The following is a 22,162-nucleotide window of genomic DNA, read 5'->3' as shown; positions in this document are numbered from 1 at the left end:
CAGAGCACACACTCCTACATGTATGCGTCGTATCTGAGTAAGGGGAAGAAGAGAGGCCTTCCCCTTGTTTCTGTAATCTACTTTACTCTCCTTTCTGCTCCTTCATGGCTCCCTCCATCCTCTGTTTGGTTTTCAAGGCCTGCTGTGCTCAGACCTCTTAATTCTGTTTGTGTTCCACATGATGCTGAACTGAGAGGAAAAACAAGACCAGACTCATTTTCCACATGAAGAGTGCAGATAGCCTAGCAAACCACCAACTGGTTTTGTTTCTTGTTTAAAGACAGTAGGAGTCCCAGAGAGGGATCAGAAGGTCAGGAGTCTCATCACTCTGCGCCCTGTCGTCTATACATGTCGATGTCTTTTCAACTATCTTTTAGTTATGTATCCATTAATTTCAAAAAACATGCACCACATCCTTGCTTGGTATTGATTGACCCTCGTCTACTGGCAGACAATGATGCAAACAGTCCACCCACTGCACAACACAATGCAACAACAGAAAAAGGAACCATGGGAGTTGTAGGTTAGGCCAAAGCAAATAAGGGAAGCCATCCCAAGGTGTCAGTGTGCTTCAACCACAGTGCTTGTAGCATGGTATCTGAAACCCCCTCCTTCCGCACCTTCCGTCATCAGAATTGCAGGGGTAGTGTCTGACAACTTTTGTAACTTTCCGAAACCGGCAATCAGACTAGCACATCTACTTCACACATCAATCGGCCAGGTGTGCAGATGTCAGAAAGTAATCTTCTCTCTCAAACTCTTTTTTTCATTCTTTACACAACTATTTCCATCAACTTTTCTTGTGTACAAACCAGGGCAACACCATGAATGCCTTTGCGGAAAGACTGTTTGAAGTGTACGCCGCCATACCCATTTGAATGATTATTCCATCTAACCACTGTTTATGACAGCAGGCTTGTTAGCCTTCAACTGGCCTTTCAGAACACAGATGAACACTTTTTCAGACTAGGACACATCATATGAACAAGCACATTTCAAGCATACCCTGGCCTTGAAATCTGTGTGCCTCCAAGGACAACACGGAATGAGTATATTATCCAACTGCTGCTGCATATTTATTATATTTGAGCTGGTAAACATTATTTTATTGATATGAAAAACTGATAACAAGCCATGGGTCACATTGCAAATGCAAATAATTCTAAGCTTTTAAACCTGCATGGCTTACCAATTGTAAGGATTAATTGCTTGCTGCCAATTGAGTTAAAAGAATAGGTTCAGATTTTTGCAGGGCTACTTTATACAATGTTAACATGCCAATAGGTGAATTTATATTTATGGGTTGCTGTAATCATTACCCTTCTTTGTACTGACTTTGTGAAGCGTTCCCTCCTAGCTTGACCACAGTAGAAGAGATAGTGGGCACAATTCATAGTCATTATTCTGTGTAAAAATGCTTTCTAATGTTCACCTGAAGCTAATATAAGGCTTCAACTGTCTGAGTTAATCAAATTAAGTGGGTATTTTGCAAGTAACAGTCTTCTTTAGTTCAAAATCCCAACTTTGTGTTTCTCACTGAGCCATGGCAGAGGTTTGTTTGCCAGGACAAACATCAGCAGTAAACCTACAAGTGAATACCAGAGTAAAAATACACACTACTCAGCTAACTCAGACCACTGAAGCCCTCTGATAGTTTTGGCTCAACTAAAGAATGCATTTTTTTGCAGAGGATGAGGACTGTGGATGTTTAACCCATAACTTATACAATGTAGTTGCAGTAGGAAGGGATTGCTTCTCAGCCAGTATGGTTAAAAGAATAGTTGAAAGAGCAAAGACAGGGGAAAAAAAGAGCAAAGAAACAAGTTCAAGGGAGCGAGAGGAAGACAAGCGAAAGAGGAGAGATGAGTAGATGAGGGGAAATGATGTTTTTGGCTGGCGCATTCAGACATAAACTTTCTATTGTGCCAAGAGGGCCCTGATTGTTTTTAATATGACAGCTGACAATTTTCCATCCCTGTGTTTAAACTTTTTCACAGTCTCCATTGAGTTACAGACTCTGTTAAATATTTGTTTGGCCTTTGACATCCAAGGCATCTTCTTTTGTCTCTCTTTATCCTGTGCACATGCATCACATACACCAATAATTATTAGTTTGACAGAAGCAATTACTTTTATTCAATGAATGTGTCTGTGTTTAACATGGATGCATTTTTGTACATGACTATTAAAATTTAGTCTGTGTGTGTCATGTGTGTGGTCACTTTATGTATAAAGACGATATACACAAATCACAGCACCATGTTGTTACAATAATGTGGGTCTGTAGTAGTCATCATGTGTGTGTTTCTGTTCATAATACAGCAGCACGTGAGCGTAAGCAGCCACTGCCTTCAGACATTGCAGTCATCATGTACACCAGCGGATCAACAGGTGTCCCAAAAGGCGTCATGATCTCCCATAGCAACATTATTGCTGGCATCACTGGAATGGCCGAGCGGATACCCAACCTGTGGTAGGCACCACACAAATACATGCAGCACATTTCCATCAATGTCTGGTCAGATTTGTAATTTAGTTTAATTATTCTTTGATTGGATAGTTCCTGATTTAAATCATAATTTTGTAAATTTTAGATTGTATGTTTTTAGGCAATGTTTCTGTATGGCTGATTGTCTTATTCAACAATTAATGTTTGAGTAGTCAGAACTTTTTTATTGGTAAAGAGAAAACAATGTTTTTCAGAACATTTTATATTCCTCAAGGCAAGGCATCAAAAAAAGTATTATTTTCATATCAGTACCAAAACAGATAAGGTATTGGCACTGGTTCAAACATCAAGATACTGAACTCCAAATTGCTCCCGATGGTTGCACCAGCGCCTTGTGTGGAAGCTTGCTGCCATTGGCGCGTGAATGAGCAGCAGAAAAAACATTGCAAAGTGCTTTGGATAAAAGCAATATATAAATGCAGCCATTTTTTTTACCATTTAAAGTTCCTTGAGTCTTTCTTTCACTGAGGTTGCCAGGCAACCAATGGAGAAAAGTCACTGCCTCCGGCCAAGAAATAGTCCAGTACATACACCCCTGCACAATCACAACTTGTCATTTCTATACTTCTGTGTTTGTACGGATTAAACAAATGAGATATAATGTGTTCATTAGTGACCTGCATAGGCAGATTTTCTTACCTATGGACAAAGCAAGGCTAGCTGTTTGACCCCATTTCCAGTCTTTTGCTAAGCTAAGCTAATGCCAGAGTGGTATCTCTCCTCATCTAAGTTCCGGGAAGAAAGCTAATAAGTGTGTTTTCCAAGATTTTAAACTATTCCTTTACCAATTCAAGCCATTTGATTGGTGGAACTCTTTGTGGGAAATGTGCTGCCTGTTTCCATGACTCAGTTCAGGGCAAGAAAGTCGTATTTTTATGCTTTTTACATTACTAGTGTTGTGAGCTGAATTATACATAATTTCCTTTTCATTTCTATTACTATTACTGTTTGCCCACAGTGAGCAGGGTGCTGCATGTGCCTAAATACATTTATGCATGAGAAAGTCTCCATAGTGCTTCTGATATCAGCACACTGAGGACATTAACTTCTTCTTATCAGCTGTTTCCAACTCTCCTCTTCGACTAATCTCTGCTGTCAGGGGCTATATGCTGTAGGCTGTAAGGTTGTCTGATAACACTGTGTTTAAGGACAAATGCCAAAAGATCTATTGGGCTAACTTCCTGGTCGGGGCCTCAGTGTCAACTGAGCACGTGCAGAGGTATGAGTCAGCCAGCTAGTACCATCATACAACAGAAGTGTTTACATTAAAATAAAAATCAACCCCCTCTCTCTAGGGAATGAGACGGGGATGAGAGGAAATGCAGGAGGGAGGGAGCGGCGGATGGAGGGAAAAAACAGGGAGGATGGGAGTCAGGGTGAGAAGGATGGAGGTTAGAGGTTTGATACGGCTGTTGGCTTTCCTTTGTGTAAACCTCCTCCCTACTGTATGTGTGCCCAGAATTTCATTAAAATGTGATTTCCCACAATTTGGATGATCCAGAGGTGTTTGTATTCAGATAAATATGTAGCCAGTAAATCATATTTAAGTCAGTTGCATACATTGCACGTGATTCAACAATCATAAACATTCATTACCATCACATGACTCATGATCCTTGTGATCATGATAGTTTGTACTAAAACTAATTATTCAGTAGATCAATTCATTACTTTAGCCTAAAGAAATTAATCAGACCTGACGTTTGACTGAGTAGGCACTGATTACTTTGAGAGTTATATATAAGAGTGTCTTTGTGTTTGCAGTGAGGAGGACACCTACATTGGCTACCTGCCTCTGGCCCATGTACTAGAGCTGAGCGCAGAGCTTGTATGTGTTTCTCATGGCTGCAGAATCGGATATTCTTCACCTCAGACTCTCGCTGACCAGGTACAGTAAGACTCGAACAGGAGTCTTTATGTATTTCATCATAAACTTAATCTACCGTATGCAATCAATTTTTTGCCAGATGAGCTCTTTTCACAAATTACATTGCCCTTGACATACAGTATGTTTATATTGTATAGTTAAGGCTGGTTATCGAACCTCAATACTTTAAGTAGCAACCACAATGTGTCCATAGATCTGATTATGGAAAACTGTGAAATATCGAAAGCTGCAACAAATCATAACTTTGCATCAAACCATAACTTGTAGGCTTTTATACTACTTTTAGGTAAACTTCTTGTGGCTGTTGGTTTTAAAATTTTGGCTCACTTAAATAATTAAAACAAAACAAAAGAATATCAATGCCCAGTCCTGTATGTTTAGCTCAAAGGGAATGTGACACTAATGTCAGCATCAGGGGTTTGATTCCAACTGAAGTCACTCGTTATAAAAATGTGTGCATTGCTGACATTTAGTATGCACTGGCCATCACAGGTTTTTTGCATTCTATTTGCAGGTACAAATAATCTTAGCCTTATTTGCTAAATATCAGACTGAACAGCAGTAAATGTATCATTGTATCTGTAAAATTAAATTAATGCATTTCTTTGATTACACATAATGCAACGATGAACAAAAAATCAGTCGGAAATAATATTTTTAATCTACTGTAAATGCAAATTAGATGCTGGAAACCTGAAGTGTCTAATAATTATTGTGATGTTGCCTCTTTTTTCCCCATCCATAGTCAACCAAGATCAAGAAAGGAAGCAAGGGAGACACCAGCCTCCTGCAGCCCACTCTGATGGCAGCTGTGCCAGTATGACAGTACACTCAGCACAACACTATACTGCATTATACTGTATATAATGTTTGTGAAGCCTGAAAATGTCTCTTACTGAGTCACCTTTCCTTAAATCTATGTTTCAAGAAATGCTCTTGGCTTGACTTTGGGCTTATCCGGCAGTATATCAGATTTAAATCTGTCTTTGTTCGTTCTCCAGCTGTGGAGGAGCGTTGACAGAGTCCAGCAGGCAGACTGTGACGTAAATACTCTCTGCCTAGCATCACTGGATGCTGCTGCTCTGTCACTTAAGAATTAAAAACTGGAAGGTTAGACACCCAGGGGCTAAAAAGGTATATTATAAGGTTGGCAAGTTCTGCTCATCTTTGAAGTGATTAATCCAGTTCAGCAGCAATGACGCCAGGATGGGCTTTACTCAAATCCTACTGGCTGTATTTATTTTATCTCTGGCAACATTCCAACAATTGAGCAAAAGCGGGTGTTCCACCCTTAATAAGTGCCTTTATTTGTTTTACAAGGAGTTTCCAGTTTAGGGGAAAAAGTAGGACACATAGTGTGAACTGATAAGTAGAAGTTTGCAATTGGGGTGTAACCAATAATGTGCTCTGATACAGTGTTCACACAGACATCAGTGTGGTTGATAGATTATTGCACTCAAATATTCAAGGATTAAAGGTGCTATAGTTAATATATTTATATAAACAATTGATCAAATGACAATGTGTATGGGAAAAGGGTCGCCCATAGTGACAAACCTGCAGAAAATTATCACCCCACTCTGATGCTCTATGGAGTGTTTCAGCATCGTTCAGCTCATTGCTGCCCCTAAATGACCAAAAAACCAGTGCGGGTTAAATGTGTAAGTTCTACTGTAGCTACTCAGCTAGCACTAGTTATCTAGCTAGCTACAATTATTCAAATATTTCCTACACTTACTATCACAGAAGTTACCATACATCATACTTTTGCAATGGACATCTTTATAACCGTTGTAGAGCGGATCACATCAACAGTCTGTCAATTAGTGCTGTAGTGCTGTTGGGGTTTTTTTGTTTTTAGTTTTTTTGCTCACTAGAAGGGCACCCATACAGAACCTCCAGCTTACTCCATAGGGACACTGCATTACATCCTCTTCATTTAAGGGGCACATCATATTTTCTCACTTCCGGGGGAACAATCACATTTTATCATACTATGAGGGCACCCTAGAGGGCACTTTCATTGTATTTTTTTTAACCTCAGGGGCACCAGGGCACCCCCAAGTCTGCCAATGCTTTCCTCCATGCATTATCTTGTTTACCAATATTTTCAAGCTGCATTAACTCAAAGTCAGGGCTCATAAATTGTGAAATCCTGACTCAGCTTTGATGACGCTGCTCCTACCTTTGATTCAAAGTGGAGCTATCTTTATTAAAATATGTTTTTGTTTTCTGTTTTGTTTTTTTCCATCACATGAGTGGCTTTCATTACCACCCATCCATTAATGCTAAGGCTACCTTTTTTAAAAACAAAAAGTAATGGAAACAAAACCTTTTGTCCAATGAAAGCATGTACTTATGGTGTATGACTGCTGTCCAAACCCATGAAAATTTCAAAACCCCAAAGATGTGTAATGTGATGTCTTTTATTAATTATACATAGATATGAAACTTTAAGCACTGACATGGAGAAATTTGACATTGACAAATTGTAATTCAACAAATTACAATTCCATTGCTGTACACCAACTAGTTTGAGACAATACGCCCCTCTCGCTGTATTTTCTCTCTCTCTCACCATGAGCACAGCCCCATTACACCCCCACCCCCATCTCCCAGTGGTCGTAGCGTAAAGGGCAGAGGGCCCCAGTGTCTGGAACCATTCACAGCTGTAAACGGAACGTGAGAAAGCCCCATGTGGTTATCCCCACGAAACACACTGATGCACACACACATACACACACATACAAATTGTTTGCTGTGATATGACAACAGGCTGCTGCATGAATCCTGTATCGACTTCCTCTCTCACTGCCTTAGCTTCACGCACACAAACACACAGCGAACACACCCACAGGGACCAGCTGGTTTTTATTGTTTTTTGTTTGTGCCCTTTCCCCCATTTCACTGTGAGTCCAGCTTTTGAAGACAATCTGATGAATTGGATGATGAAGTGTTCTTGGTCAATGGGTTTCCCCAACCACTGCTGTCCCCTTGACTGGGTTATAATCAGGGTATAAAATAACATAAATTAATTTAATTGACATTCCTGTTCCCAGTCCCATTCTGTTCCTATCACCAGTTGTATCCAGTTTATCATCTGAGCTAAATAGTCAAATTCATTGCATTAATGCATGTAAGGTGAAAAGTTCCCTCATAGAGCTGAAATCACTGAATTGTCAGCCAACTCTGCAGCTTTCTAATCATTTTGTATTTCAGGTATGATTGAGCCACAGTCATCAACCTGCAGTGTGCAATTTCAAACAGAAAAGCTCAAATAAACCAATTATTCTATGCCCAGCAGTGACTACAACCACAGAGTGGCTGATGAAAATTTCCAAGCATCTAGCTACAAAAGAGATATATTTTTTCTTGGAATTTGATAGAAACTAAAACAGATCTATAAGAAAAGTGAATATTAGCTCAGATGAATGCAAATGTTGTTTTGTGTCTGCTTGTTGTTAAAGTAGGCAATAGTTTGCTAACATTTTAGCCATAAGCTAGGGATATGTGGTAGTTGTGTGTCTTTCAGCTTTTTTCTGCCCCCTAGTGGCCAAAAGTTGATGATTGCCGCTTTAAGTTTTTCTGCATTACTAAATGCAATTTCATCTCTTTCCCATTTTGCTAAATTTTGCATTTTGTTCTAGAATTTTACAATTGTAAAACTAATTTTTACATTCACAAATCATATCCACCTTAACCTGAACCTTTCAGAGTAAAGATTTCAGATCAATTATCTGAAGTTTCATGCACAGACTTCACTCACTGTAACAGGTGGAAGAATTTAACTGCAGTCCTCATTTAACCCAGCCAGAGATCCATCCTTGTGGATTGCTTTGGATTTCCCCTGGTTTTGTAGGTCATTTGTTGTGTTGTCCATTGGGCAGTATTTGCTGTTATGCAACCAAACTGTACAAAGACACACATGTTCCATGTTGTTCTAATTTGTTCCTCTGGACTAGAGAAAGTTGTTTGGTTATTTACATGTTTTTACAACCTCTGGGCCACTTAAACATAAACACAAAATAATAGGCATATATGGTGTTTAAAACAACTTTATTTGTGCATTGAGATGGGGTCATATTAAATAGCTCCAGAGCCGAGGCCTAATTTCAGGTTCCTGTCATTTCCCTCTCAAATTTTACTATCCCCATTAAACAAAACTATGCTAACGACAAAGAAGCCCTAAATATCAAATATATTATATTGGTTCTGACCTTATCAAGTATGTGTGCTTACTTCAGATCACTCTGGCTGTGGTGGAGGTCTCTAGTGTATCCTTGCCTTAGAGTCCATAACAGACTCTCCACTTGAGGGTGTCACAGCTCTGGCTGGGTGCCATATTAGGAGCTGTTATGGCAAAGCAGCTGTGCTGTACTTCTTATTGCTCCAACATATATCTTTTCACTGGGTGGATAAGTACAAAAACATGATAAATGTTGGTCAGTAAGTCATCTTCTCTTCCCATACTGTCTGGCTGTCTCTTTCTCTGTATTTCCATTTTATCTTATCTACAACATTTTGCTTCCTCTGCATCAGTCTTATTGTCTCTACTGTTTTGACTGCTTTCTGTCATTAATTTTTTATGTGTCAGTCTATATATCTCATCACATATCTTCTATCTCACCTCTGTCTCTGTCCCCCTTCCCGCAGGAGATCATGGATCGTATCTATAAGAACGTGATGACAAAGGTCGAGGAGATGAACTGTGTCCAACGAACACTCTTCATTCTGGCATACAACTACAAACTGGATCAGCTCGCCAAAGGTTATAGCACACCTCTATGTGACAAGTATGTACATGAGTTACTCCAGTGTCATTTTCATGAGAGATTATAATATATGAATGATTCATTTTAGAAGTTCTTCAACCAGTAGAGCTTGTAATTCTAAAATGTTTGTAAATGCTCATTGTCCACTCCCCTGATAATCTACCTCAAATTATCCATTTAGGTTGGTCTTCAGGAAAATTCGCTCTCTCCTCGGTGGTCAGACGCGGGTCTTGTTATCAGGTGGAGCACCGCTCTCTGCTGCCACGCAACGCTTCATGAACGTGTGTTTCTGCTGCCCAGTGGGTCAGGGATACGGCCTGACGGAGACTTGCGGCGCTGGAACCATTAGCGAGCGTAAGCAACAGTGAGAGTCATACATTAGCATACAATTAACATACAAAAAGGATATTTAGAAATATACAATAAATCACAAATAGAGAAAAGGTGAAAAAATAGACCACATGGGCACATTAACATCAGACTGTATCATGCATTTCACTCACACATAACTGTAATCCAACTACTGTCAGTTACATACTCTTGATTTCTTTTCAAATTACAACTTTAAACTGCTCTTACTTATGTCACTACAGTTCTATGAAACCTGGATGACTGCTAGAAATGGTATGAAATTTCCACCATTTTGGCATATTTCCACCATATCTGGTGGTCATAAAGACAGAACTCTCCAAACCACTGAGAGTGGATTTCTGTTTTCATATGTCTCAATAGCAAGTGAATGTGATGTTGCGTTGTAGCTCACTGGACTACAAGGCAATACCACTTAAGAGATGTTTTTTAGATGACAGAATTACTTGACTTTCTCTTGAAAAAAGACAAAAAATTACAGTTGCAAACAACATTAGAAACTTGGACCAGAAGTGTAAATTGAAAAATCAAGATATCTGAGTCAGCTCAACTTGATATCAGTACAAAACATCATGGAAACCAAATAGTCTTGATGTCCAATGTTCATGTCATCTTTTTGCTGGATAAAATCAAAGGGTTAGACTTTTTAGCCATGCTAGTGGTGTGGCTCTAGGGATGGCAATGTCGGCCGGGCCACAGCTTTGGCCCAGACTGAAATATCTAAGCAACCGCTGAATGGACTATCATGAAATTTTGATACAAAGTATAGTACAGCCTGACCTGTACTTTGTGTTTGGTGCTAATTAGGAAATATCAGTATGCTAACATGCTAAACTAAGATGACCATGATTAACATTATATACCTGCTAAACATCAGCATGTCAGCATTGTCATTGTGAGCATGTTAGCATGCCGAACTCCAGACCTGCTAGCATGACTGTAGACTCTTATTTAATGTCTTGTTTTTCTGCAGCTCTATGTGACAAGACAGCCATTATGAGGAAAAATCTCTTGTTTTTGCTTGTTGATTTGTTTTGAATTATTCAGCCTCAGTCATTTAATCAAAATTAAATTAGTAGCTGGTTTCATCTATTGAGCCATTTTTTGGAGACGTAGCACATTATTAAAAAACTGTGGGAAGTTCAGAGAAAAAGATGGAGTTTCCACAACCTGCAGGCTGAGATAAAAGCAGTGGGAGGACATGAGGGAACGAGTATTTTACAGCAGGGATGGGAAAATGGATGAGAGGAGAATGATTAGTAGATATATTGTGAGTGGGTTGTAGTAAACAGAGAAGGGAGTAGGTTTTTGTTTTGAAAAGAAAGATATAGTGTGGAAAAATCAACAGGAGCCACAAGTCCTGGCACAGTGAGGACCCCAGTTAGCTGCAAGGCATTGGCCTGTTATTCAACTCTTAAACAAGGGGATGTGAACATTTATGCACGTTTTTTTTAAACCAAATAAATACAAATGAATGTCTCCCCCCAAAAAACTGCAGACACTCACAGACACAATTTCTGGTAAGAATGGAAATCTTTTTTTTTTTAAATTTCTACATAATGTGCGTAAAAGAATACCACTCATATCTGCGGTGGTGCGGTGGTACTGTGGTATTGGTTGTCCCAATAATCGGTTTTGAACTTTGCAGCTTATCTTTTGGCTTTCATTGCCAACACATTTGTTAGAAAATGGAAATGTTCCCAGCCTTTCCCAAGCAGACTAAACCAACAGAGTGGCTCGCTGTCCATCACTCTGCACTGCGGTCACCCGAGCCAGGAAAACACTGGTTTGTGGACATTCCTTTGGGATGGGGTTTCCATGGCGAGGGAGCAAGTGGGGTCGTGTTGCTATGGTAATAAATTTCATGCCTTGATGCTAGTGTGCTTTCTGATCGTGTATGTGTGTGTGTTGTCTGTTCCAGTGTGGGATTACAGCACTGGGAGAGTGGGAGGGCCGCTGGTTTGCTGTGAGATCAAGCTCAAAGACTGGGTGGAGGGTGAGTGAGACTGGGAGAGGAGCCATACACACATAGACTGCATGATAAAATGATACACAGAGTCACGTGGACATACATCAGTTCTTGTTGCTCTTCTTTCTTTCTTACATCTCATGCACAGAGCACACACACACATAAACACTTTTTTGAGTTTACCAGTCCATCCGCCAATATTTTCAACATTTTCCAGGCTAGTGAGAATGTCGTCATTAAAGGAGTGATATCTGTAGCCGGTCCGTAACCTTTTAAGGAAAGCAAACCACTTTTCTCTCCATTCCTGTACTCCATCTTTTTACGTAAGGGACCATGATTCATTTTCATTACACTCTGTTAAATCTTGATACTTATCAAGTTGAGTTTATTGCTTGCTTGGCTTCCAGAGCAGAAATAGAATTTAAAGTAAACATGCTGTCAAGTTTTTATCGCCGCAAAATGATGTGGAAGGAGAAGGAAAGGTTTTTTTATTGCAGTTTTTTTACTTGCAATGGACTGATGTTAAAACTCTGCTTTCAGGTGGTTATCGTAGCACAGACAAGCCGCATCCTCGAGGAGAGATTCTGATTGGTGGACCCAACGTAACCATGGGATACTACAAGAACGAGGCTAAAAACCAAGAAGATTTCTTTGTCGATGAGAACGGCCAGCGATGGTTCTGTACAGGGGACATCGGGGAGTTTCACGAGGACGGGTGCCTCAAGATAATTGGTGAGGAGACGTGGATGGAGGGATGAAGGAGAAGTGGGTGAGACGCAGATTTCCACTTTGGGTAATCTATCCTGGTTTGGATACTACTGCATCAAAAGCTCAAATATCAACATTTTGCCCCACATTCTTGGATTTCTCCCAGACAACCCACAGTCCCTCTGCTCCACTACCATCCATCAGTCTGGCAGGAGCCTTTTAACAAATCAGATTTTACTTCACTTCCCAGAATTACTACAATGTCTTGTTTACTTTAGTCAGCCAGAACAACCCAACTTTTGCCTTTTTGTGTACACTGGTCAGATATACACAGTTCAGTCTTTCCCCCAGCATCCTCCCTTCTTTTGAAGATATACTGTACACACACTATCTACACTTATAGAAGTGCACATGGACACCCACATGTTGTTACAACAGCTGTCTCCCCTGTGGTTCCAGATCGTAAGAAAGACTTGGTGAAGCTCCAGGCAGGAGAGTACGTCTCCCTGGGAAAGGTGGAGGCCATGCTGAAGAATTGCCCGCTGGTCGACAACATTTGTGCCTATGCCAGCAGGTCTGTTTCAGTGCATCAAGTGCAAACACTATATATGATTATATTGTATATATTACATTTGTGTCATAAAATACAGCTGGAATTATCTGTCTTACATTTGTATTGGTGTTGCTAACACTTGTTTTCAGTTTAGATGGGTGTAAAAAGATAGAAAATCCCCAAAATATTGTTTTCTTCCTCTGCCACTTAATAAATGTTAAAGCTCTAATCAATATTTATCATATTAACAATAAACCAAATTAATACATATAATCTGAATGGACTTATCATCCAACTCTGCAGCTCTGCAAAGCTTTTTATCCTCTCACGCTTTTGCCTCCATAATCTGCACTTGTCACGTGATGGTTTTATTTATTTCATCAACTGTGAACATAAAGACCCTGACATGTTTTCTCAGGAGCTGGTGGAGACCAAACCAGAGCTAAAAGAAAAGTAAATATTGGACTTACATTCAGCAGATCATCAGAAACGCATCTCCAAATGAATGCTAACGTTGTTCCGTGTCTGCTGGATGTGTAAATAGGCTACTGTTTGCTAATGTTCACTATATCAACTTTATAAGGTGATAATACAATGTCAGTCAACTTGTGTAATTCCTCTGCCCCCTAGTGGCTTTAACAATCAATTAATGCAACTTTATCTTATCAACTTCTAATTTAATATTGAACAGTTGCCTTATAAATCCAAATTGTGTCACACTTTGACAAACCTTGACAATACCTTTAATGCTTTTGCTGGCAGCACAAGAAAGAACTTTTTGAGAGATAACAGCTTAAATGTGCATACATGACATCATGACTAATTTTGAAAGTTGTGGAATGAATTTCTTACACGTCTGACCTTTGTGACACAGAATCTGAACATCTCGCTGCAGCCTGAAATGTGTATTCATATTCAATGTGATATTGGAGGTTGCAATCTTTCCATGCTCCATTCAGTTCCAGTATTGTTTCAGTATCCTTATAAGGGAAATTGTGTCAGATGGTGAAGAACTGATAAATGGTTGCTTAAATTTACTGCATGTTTGTGCTCGATTACCTTATTTGGCCCAACATTCCGCCTGCTAGAATGAACACACACAAGACTACACTGTCTTTGTCTTTCCCTTTGACACCCCTCTCGTCATCTCCTGTCACTCTGCAGTGATGAGACATACGTGATTGGCTTTGTGGTGCCCAATCAGAAGCATTTCATGGCCCTGGCTAACCAGTATGGTATCCAAGGCTCATGGGAGGAGCTGTGCAACAGCAAGGCCATGGAGGAGCTGGTCCTCAAGGTCATCACTGAGGCTGCTCTAGCAGGTAGGAAGAGCTCCAGACATGGGGAGGGTTCAGGTTTTACACTGTTGGAACTTTTTGGGGTTGACTTAAAAGTTCATGTTTCATCTTCTGTTGCAGCCCAGCTAGAGCGCTTTGAGATCCCTCGCAAGATCCGTCTGAGTCCAGACCCATGGACTCCCGAGACAGGATTAGTGACTGACGCATTCAAGCTCAAACGCAAAGAGCTGAAAACACATTACCAGAACGACATAGAGAGAATGTACGGTGGGAAATAATGACAAAGACCAGCACAGCATTGTTCATTGTCAAAGCACAGACCAGACCAACACTTGACTCTGAAACACTCCCAATACTCTCTCACTCCTCCCCCCTTTCTTCTGCCCCATCAACAGAAAAGCTGGGTTGCAATTTCTCCCTTTACTGTGCACATATTAAACAATTCCACCATGGAAACGGCTTTTACTTGAATTTGTAACCATAAACAGACATAAAAAGTGCTTAAATGGAGAAATATTAAGGAGAAGAAGAAGATCCCTTTTTATTGCTGCCTTTTCCCTTTTTTTCGTCTAGGTGTGTGACCTCTTTGTGGAGATCTTTATTGTTCCAGATGTGAGTTATGAAACAGATCGTGTTTTAGCTGATGTCTGTTGAACTCTTGTCTGAGTGCCACAGCAGAAGCTCAGGTCAGCTAGACAGGGTTGTTGCCTTGTTGCTTTGTGCTCATCCACAAAACTCCAGATTGATTATGTACATCCCTAAATCTTTTCTTAAGTTGTCTTTCCTGCAGGTCAGGAGATGGTTTAGCTTTTTCCTCACATGTTTTGAGTTCTGTGAATGGTTTATTTTATTTCCCACCCGCGGTCAGACTCTGACTCCCAGGCTCGTGGGACGTCTCTCACACCAGCACATCTTGATTCCAAAAAGCACAAAGTCATTTGAGGGCAAATGCAAGCAGGTTGGTAAGACTGCTGAGGTCATATCTGGTCTAACAATTTTTATCTTTTCATTGTCAACAGTGAGACTGTTGCTCCTTTTTTTTCAGGAAAATGCACCTAACAGACTTATTTAAAAGATAAAAAACAAAGATGCATTGTTGTTTAGTTTATTCAATTTTCATACAGTGATAGAATATACTCTTCTATGTGCTGTACAGACCACAGTGTGCACAAAAATGCACATTTACTTGCTTGTATTACAGATGAAATTACTGTGTCGTCATTGTCATATTTGATAAATCATAGTGCAATATGAAAATGTATCATTGCTGTCCGAATAAGGCAGTCGATTACAGATAGGATTCAAATAAAGCTTTTTCAATGTGCGTGGGTGCACTGGTTGAAGAATTGGCAGACTTTTGCACATGCGACTTTTGTGTGTGTGTATGGTTAAAATTCATTTTGCAGGACTGTCATCACCAGTTTAATGCTTTGTTACATATTTTTTGTCATCTGTATGAGTATGACTGAGTGTGTGACTCATCATGTCCATACACAGCACAAACATGGTCCCAGCATCCCTCATAATGTGACACTTGTTGCCTTTTCTTGTGATTCTGTGTCACGCCTTTCTAATTCCTGGCTGATTTGATCTTGACTTGTACATACATGTATGTGGAGCTGTGATCAGTTCATGAAGCAAATGTAAATCCTTTATTTTAATGATATTTAATTATATCTATTATCATAGACCAGTTTTGGAGCTCAACTATCTCTCTAAATGGAGACCCTGCCTTGTAACATAAGTACATCCAACTATTTATTTGTAATTTGCTTTTGGAAAATACTCGAATGAAGTAAATAAAGATTGTGTTTGGTCTAAGTATTTTATTGGAAAAACATATTTGTTATTTCTGCCGCACTCACCTCTAATCAATTTGTTATTAATAATTGTTTTGTAGTGAGGATATCAGTGCCTCATCGGGTGTGAAACTGACGTGACCAAAAGACAGAAAGATGATGATGTTTATTTATGTCTGAACTTCCCAGCTGAAGCAGAGGAAATGAGTGAAATCATCCCTCACTGATTCAATAATAATCATGACTTACTGCAATTTAATCCAATTCAATCGTCAGTGCTCACCATTTATTACAGATTTGAGGTGTGAATTCCCAGTGCTGACCGACTGTTACTCAGCTGGTGAAAAGGGAGGAGTTCAGTCAGACTATCATCTTATTAAATCAGGCGTTTGCAGATCACATTTTTAAAAGAAAAACAGCCACCCTTTTAGAGCGACAAAAATTGTGTGAGAAGTTAAATCAAATGCTAATGTAAATGTAAATTAAAGAGCATGCATGTGAATCAGATGCTTATTTAAGCTAATGAGCTTTTGGCTCTGTTTGAGCTTTTACATCTAAATTAGCTTTGTTTTCTGTAATCCTAGGGAAAAAGGCATCCATCACAAAGTTAGTGTTCCATGTATGACGCAGCTGGAGGATTTTATCTCTTTTTGGATGTTTCTAAACCCCCTAGATTTAATACAGAATTTTGCTGGAGTGTTTTTTTTTTTTAAAAAAATCCCCTCAGACTAAACAAAATGAGCACAATATCTGCCAGAAGGATGCATTTTCCTTCATGGAATCATTGTGTATGTGCGCCCATCTCTCTGTGCATCATTTGTACACTGATTGCATATAATCATACAATAGTGGCATTGATCAATTTACTGAAATGAATAATTAGATTTTGTTTGTTTGGTGTGTTCTGCATGGAGGGCTGAAAAAAACTGATATTCTGGAAAAGTTCAAATGACAACTTGTAATCTGGATCTTGCAGGCTAACCGGATACTAGATTGTGGTTTGTCTTATCTCAGTCTCACGCAAAAATATGACAACATTAACTGGTGGAAATTTACTGCCGGGGTTTTTCTAAAACCACTTTTTAAACAGTTGTAGTTTCTTCTCAAATGTGTTTTTCCATCACATCCCCTCAGGATTTCTCTCTGTTCAACATGACACAAAAAAACAATTTTTTAGAAGTTTAGTGAATCTAATATACTCATGCGAATTTTAGGACTTTGTAATAATCCCCAAGAGCTATGATAAATGTTAAAAGATGCTCAGAGTTTCTTTGCCTTCAGGGCTTGCTTAGACAGAGGACTCATCTTACAATCAGGCTCCATCACGTGACTCATGACATTCCTGAGTCTCTATATAAATATCTTCAGCCATTTAGAAGTTCTGCCAAACTCCAGAAGAGCCGCAAGAAGATACAAGCTTCACAAGAGACTTAGCTCTTCAGTTTGGTGAGTTGATAATTCCTGACATAGTTATTATTGTTTATAGATTGCTGTTTTATATTAACTAAATCACTTTATGCAGATATTAAGTAACTTTTTATAAACTACTGGAAAGTGTTTTCTGTAACACAAAAAGTACAAAGATGCCCTTAAATATACACATGGAACTGAAAGATGATATAACTATAAAGAAAAGTCAAGAATGTATTTTTATAAATGTCAGAGAATGAGAGGCGGTTAAATCAAGTATCCTGATGGAAATTTATATATAATATACTGGTAATAAATGCTAAACTGTGTGCACATTTGCAAAACCTTCTAGCAAAGTGAAGCACTGAGGAATACTTTGTCAGTGGAATGAGGTCGCCTTGATGCCACCAAACCACAAATTAAAGGAACAGTGGTCTAGATGTAACTTTTTTTATTCGTTTGTTTGTTTATTGCTTTCCATTGCAGGTTTTACGTTTTGCCCTCCTTAATTGACGCTCGTGATGACATTTCATCATCAGTTAGGCATGAAGAGCCTGCAAACAATTTTTGTCTGTAGTGACATAGTTGTAAATGAACAATGACTCTATACACATTTTTCAAGTTTTTTCAGTAATCTGTAAAAACTTGTATAGCAATACTCCACTAACTAATAATTTGAACCTTGTGCGTAAATTGCGCGCAAAGCGTGAGAACCGTGAAACATATTTATGTTTATACTTCTTTATCTTTTTTCAGTGCATCATCTAGGTCATCTACGTAGGCTGCTCTGAAGATATGGAGCGCCTGGAAAACTCCACAGAACCCTCCAAACGCCTCTTCCTGCACACACAGAGCGCCGCTGGCTCCCAGGCGGACAAGAGCGACGGGAACGCGTACCTGTACATATTAATAGTCATGTCTTTCTACGGGGTCTTCCTCTGTGGTATAATGCTGGGCTACTTCCGCTCCAAGAGGAGGGAAAAGAGGAGGATCAACATTTTCACGCGCCTGGTGCACGAGGAGGAGCAGCGAGAGTGGGGCGCGCTTCCCAAGAAGCACAGCCTCACCTTTCCCGCCACTGCGTCGGGACTATGCTCGGTGCAGGTGTCCCTGCCTTTCTGCGGTAACCAAGACAACCACTTTGGACATCTCCACTACGAGGGTGCGCTGCACTCACCGCTGGCGTGCGCGCTGTGCACGGAGCAAAGCAGCATCAGCTCCCTGTGCTCCTCCGCGGACACGCGCACCGCCATTGAGGAGGAGGAGTCGGACAGCGGCACTGCGGAGGGACCGGAGGAGAACCTGAAGGGAGGGTCCGAGAACAGCGGAGATGATTCAGGCTGAACTCCACCCAGAAAAACTGTGTGACAAAGCGTTCAAAAGAGGAGGAACGTCACTTGGAGAAAAGACCAGCAGGTTCTCAGGCGTCTTCACGTCACAGAGGCCCAAACATCAGCAATGGCTAATCATATGTTTGCCATAAAAACTCCCCCAAACTACATATCCAACACACTTTATCCATAAAAGGGTCAAGCATTTAATTCATACTGAAAAGATATCATGTGATGGAGACTCTGATGGAGACCTTCAGGTCAAAAAGAGCTGCTTAGAAGAAATTTTTTGCCACAAATCATTTTTGTTTCAAACACTTTTGTGTGATCACTGCTCCATATTTTTATAAAAATGAAAACAAATTCAACTCAAGTGCCAAACTTTTCCCTGTAGCTGCTGATATGGATGCCTTATGGAAAAATATTGAATAATGTAGACTGAAGATCATAGTGAGCGTGAGACATATGAATACAGTGTTTGTTTTTTAAATGCATTCAGCATTTGGGATAACTCATCAGTAGTCAATCTTATATTAAAATGACACTGAGCTACACTCAATAGAAATAAAACAGACTTTTTGCTATGTTGTACTAGATTATTATATTCACTGGAGCCCCCTCCACACGCCACACTGAGAACCTCCGTCTGGTTTGGGCTGATGACTCACCCTGCAGGGGACTGAGTGGAAGCTTTTTGGACTGAACTTGACTTTTCTCTTGCCTCTCGGTCTGGAGAATTGAAATGCACCTGGAACCCACTTGAAAGATGTTAGGCTCGTTTGTCTGCAACTCAAATGTCTTTGTTGTAGCTTCATGATCGACACACTGTCCACACATAGTCGATGATGGTTTACTTGATGAAAGCGATGCACTGTACATATTGTTTGTATTTGTCACTCTGTAAGGCTTAATTTAAGATGGAATCTTTGTAGTGACTCAGAATAAAACAAATAAATGCTCAGAGTTGATGCAAGCTTTACTCTCTCCCTTCTTTGTTGTAATATGATGTTTCACCAGCGGAGGGCAGTCTTGTAGTTGTTACAGAGTGGTTGGTGAGGAAATGAGTGACTCTATTATTATCATGTTATTTTTAGATAGCCTACAGTAGATCATTAGAATAATGCAGAATAGGACAGATAATAACTGAATCAGTAGCACCAATGCACCGTAACTTTTTTTTTTTTTTTTTTAGCTCATATCCTCAGTTAAATCTGCCTCTAACTCTATTTGTCACACAGTGACACAGCAGACTATGACTCAAATATCCCAGTTATCTTCCAACATTTAAAACTGACAACATTTCAACTTTTGGTGGCAAATTAAGAAGCCTGAAACAGAAAACAGTTTATTTTTTCATTTGCTGGTAATTTTCCATTGGTGTGGGAGGATCCTGAACTCCATTTAAAGACCAATCAGACTAGATAATCACATGTTGAATGACATAGAAGGTCACCGAGGCTTTTCTCTCCTCTGTCCATGAACAGCTTCCTTATGATAAAAACAGGGAGCAAAACAAGGAGGCAGCTACAGGTTTTCTATTCCTCTACGGCAAACGCTCTTTTGTGTTTTCTCTGTGCTGCGTCACTCAACCCTGACTCACACACACACACACACACACACACACACACACACACAGGCTATCAGCATCCCTGCGGGCTCTCAGTCCCATAACTCACAGCAATGACAGCTCGCCACACCAGCATAAACAAGAATAATGTCCAGAGGGAGTACACACAGATTTTATGACGTACATGTATTGACAGTGTAATAGCCCTGATAGGCCTGAAGGCATCTGTAAATAAATCTTTGTGAATTAATGGGCTCTGATCATCATTAGGCACAACAGCTGCCAGAAAAACAGCCAGATTGTTAAAAAATATTTGTTTATGGGTTATCCTTGCATGACTCTGCTCAGCTAGAGTATGCTTTCTATCAGGCACACTCTAAATTTCACATTTTGAAGATAAGCTTTAGAGGAGTTTTATCCCTGGATTTTAGACATTTAGCTCCTATCAAGAGAAGCTTCTTACTCTTTGAAACATATTCCCCCTCCGCTTTGAAGTTTTCAGGTTCTATTGTCTTATAACATTGAATCAAAGAAGTGTCTTATGTGTCTTCTCTGACTCTGAGCAACAGAAAACACCCTTTTATTTCAAAGTGAAAACAAATATCTAAAAGGTGATCTGAATTCATTACGAATATAAACCTTCCTCCAGCTTCAGACTTCAGAGTCTCCCACATGCTTTCTGCCAAACTATAGTTAAGATGTAACGTGATGTTTTCTTTAGTTTTTTTGCTTCTTTTTCTCTGCGACTCTCCAATAAAATTGCAACTAGTGAAGCAAATGCCCAACTGTTGTTGTCTCTCCAATCTGAGCCTCTGAAGCTTGTAATTCATTTCCTTGCTCCCTCCCTCAGTTTTTGAGGGCGGTCCACTCTAGGCAGATTTACAGCAGTACCATTCTCTTATAATATAATAATGAATGATTTAACTGGACTCTAATGGATAGTTCAGTGACTTGGAAATGTTCTTCCATCATCTCCTGACTTTGTGCTTATCAATAACCTTTTGGATTGTTCTTTTGTCTTAATTGTTGAGGTTTTGCCACATTAATGACTCACCACAAAACCTGGACCTTCCAGATACAGGTGTATTTATACCACAATCAACTGAAACACCTGGACTACACACAGGTGATCTCCATTTAACTAATCATCTGACGTCTAAAAGTAACTACCTGCACCAGTGATGATTTCAGTGTTATATTAAATGGGGTAATACTTATGCAAACAAGTCTTTCTTATATTTGTAATTAATTTAGATCAATATATAAAGATCTTTTTTTCTGTTAATCGGTGTCAAAAACGCCAAAAGAAGGTAACAGAAGGATCTCTCTATCTCTCTGTCTCAGTCTTCCTATCTTCCTGACAGCTTGACACAGATACAGCCTTGTTGAAGCATTCGAAATCTTATTTCATACACAACACAAACACCACTGAATAAATCATGTACAGCAAACACACACAGCCACACTGACTGAACCATTCATTTATTATCAACAAGGAAGTTGAGGGTGATGCACTGCTGCATCTGTAGCAACGAGCAGGAAAAATATGTGCAAGCTGCCAAGTCCTCTCTGATGGTACAACAACAGCTGCGAGTGTGAGTGTGTGTGTGTGAGCAAGAGAGGGAGAGAGAGAATTAGAGTGAGACAGAAAGCAAGGGAGTTTTTCTCACAAAAAAGAGCGAGTAAGAGTAAGCAGGGTGAGAATAAAAAGCAGATGTGATGCATGGAGCGCCTCCTGCACCGTGAAGCAGGATGTTTGTCATTAGTGTCCCCCTGTGGGAGTCGATGGTGGGGCCTGTGTCCTGCCTCAGGCCAGCCTCACACATACACACCATTAATGAGTCTGGAAATGAGTCACTTTGAAACCCAACCATCCCTCTCCCTGTTTCCATTCTTACCCCTCCCTCTTCCTGTCCTCTCTTCTATCTCCTCATTTAACTTCTTTTCATTAAGTTGAGATTTCACCAGAAAAAAAGGGGTTTTGTAATG

The 22,162-nt window shown here is 39.8% G+C and overlaps 2 protein-coding genes across 6 annotated transcripts in view; both read left to right on the top strand.

Moving 5' to 3' along the window:
- acsl3a (acyl-CoA synthetase long chain family member 3a) overlaps positions 1-15,901 on the top strand; it is a 32,656-nt gene extending 16,755 nt beyond the window's left edge. For 3 of the 5 annotated variants that reach the window (XM_042414951.1, XM_042414953.1, XM_042414952.1), the window contains 10 exons: positions 2,323-2,473; positions 4,274-4,397; positions 5,143-5,214; positions 9,051-9,190; positions 9,351-9,523; positions 11,460-11,534; positions 12,048-12,239; positions 12,675-12,789; positions 13,933-14,090; positions 14,187-15,900. In XM_042414951.1, coding sequence (XP_042270885.1) covers positions 2,323-2,473; positions 4,274-4,397; positions 5,143-5,214; positions 9,051-9,190; positions 9,351-9,523; positions 11,460-11,534; positions 12,048-12,239; positions 12,675-12,789; positions 13,933-14,090; positions 14,187-14,344 — 1,358 coding nt within the window. In that variant the 3' untranslated portion in view covers positions 14,345-15,900. Of the gene's footprint in view, positions 1-2,322; positions 2,474-4,273; positions 4,398-5,142; positions 5,215-9,050; positions 9,191-9,350; positions 9,524-11,459; positions 11,535-12,047; positions 12,301-12,674; positions 12,790-13,932; positions 14,091-14,186 lie in introns of those variants that run through there. The other 2 variants (XM_042414954.1, XM_042414955.1) reach the window with 2 other exon arrangements.
- A 1,115-nt stretch (positions 15,902-17,016) lies between these two features.
- Positions 17,017-19,579, top strand: kcne4 (potassium voltage-gated channel, Isk-related family, member 4). The gene is made up of 2 exons (XM_042414956.1): positions 17,017-17,311; positions 18,032-19,579. Exon 2 carries the CDS (start codon positions 18,071-18,073, stop codon positions 18,617-18,619), a length of 549 nt encoding a protein of 182 aa, XP_042270890.1. The 5' UTR covers positions 17,017-17,311; positions 18,032-18,070; the 3' UTR covers positions 18,620-19,579.
- The last annotated feature ends 2,583 nt before the right edge of the window (positions 19,580-22,162 follow it).

This window comes from Thunnus maccoyii, chromosome 6, assembly GCF_910596095.1.
Source record: "Thunnus maccoyii chromosome 6, fThuMac1.1, whole genome shotgun sequence".
Classification (NCBI taxonomy): Eukaryota; Metazoa; Chordata; class Actinopteri; order Scombriformes; family Scombridae; genus Thunnus; species Thunnus maccoyii.
Note: the sequence above shows the minus strand (reverse complement) of the source record. Positions and strands in the feature narration are given on the sequence as shown.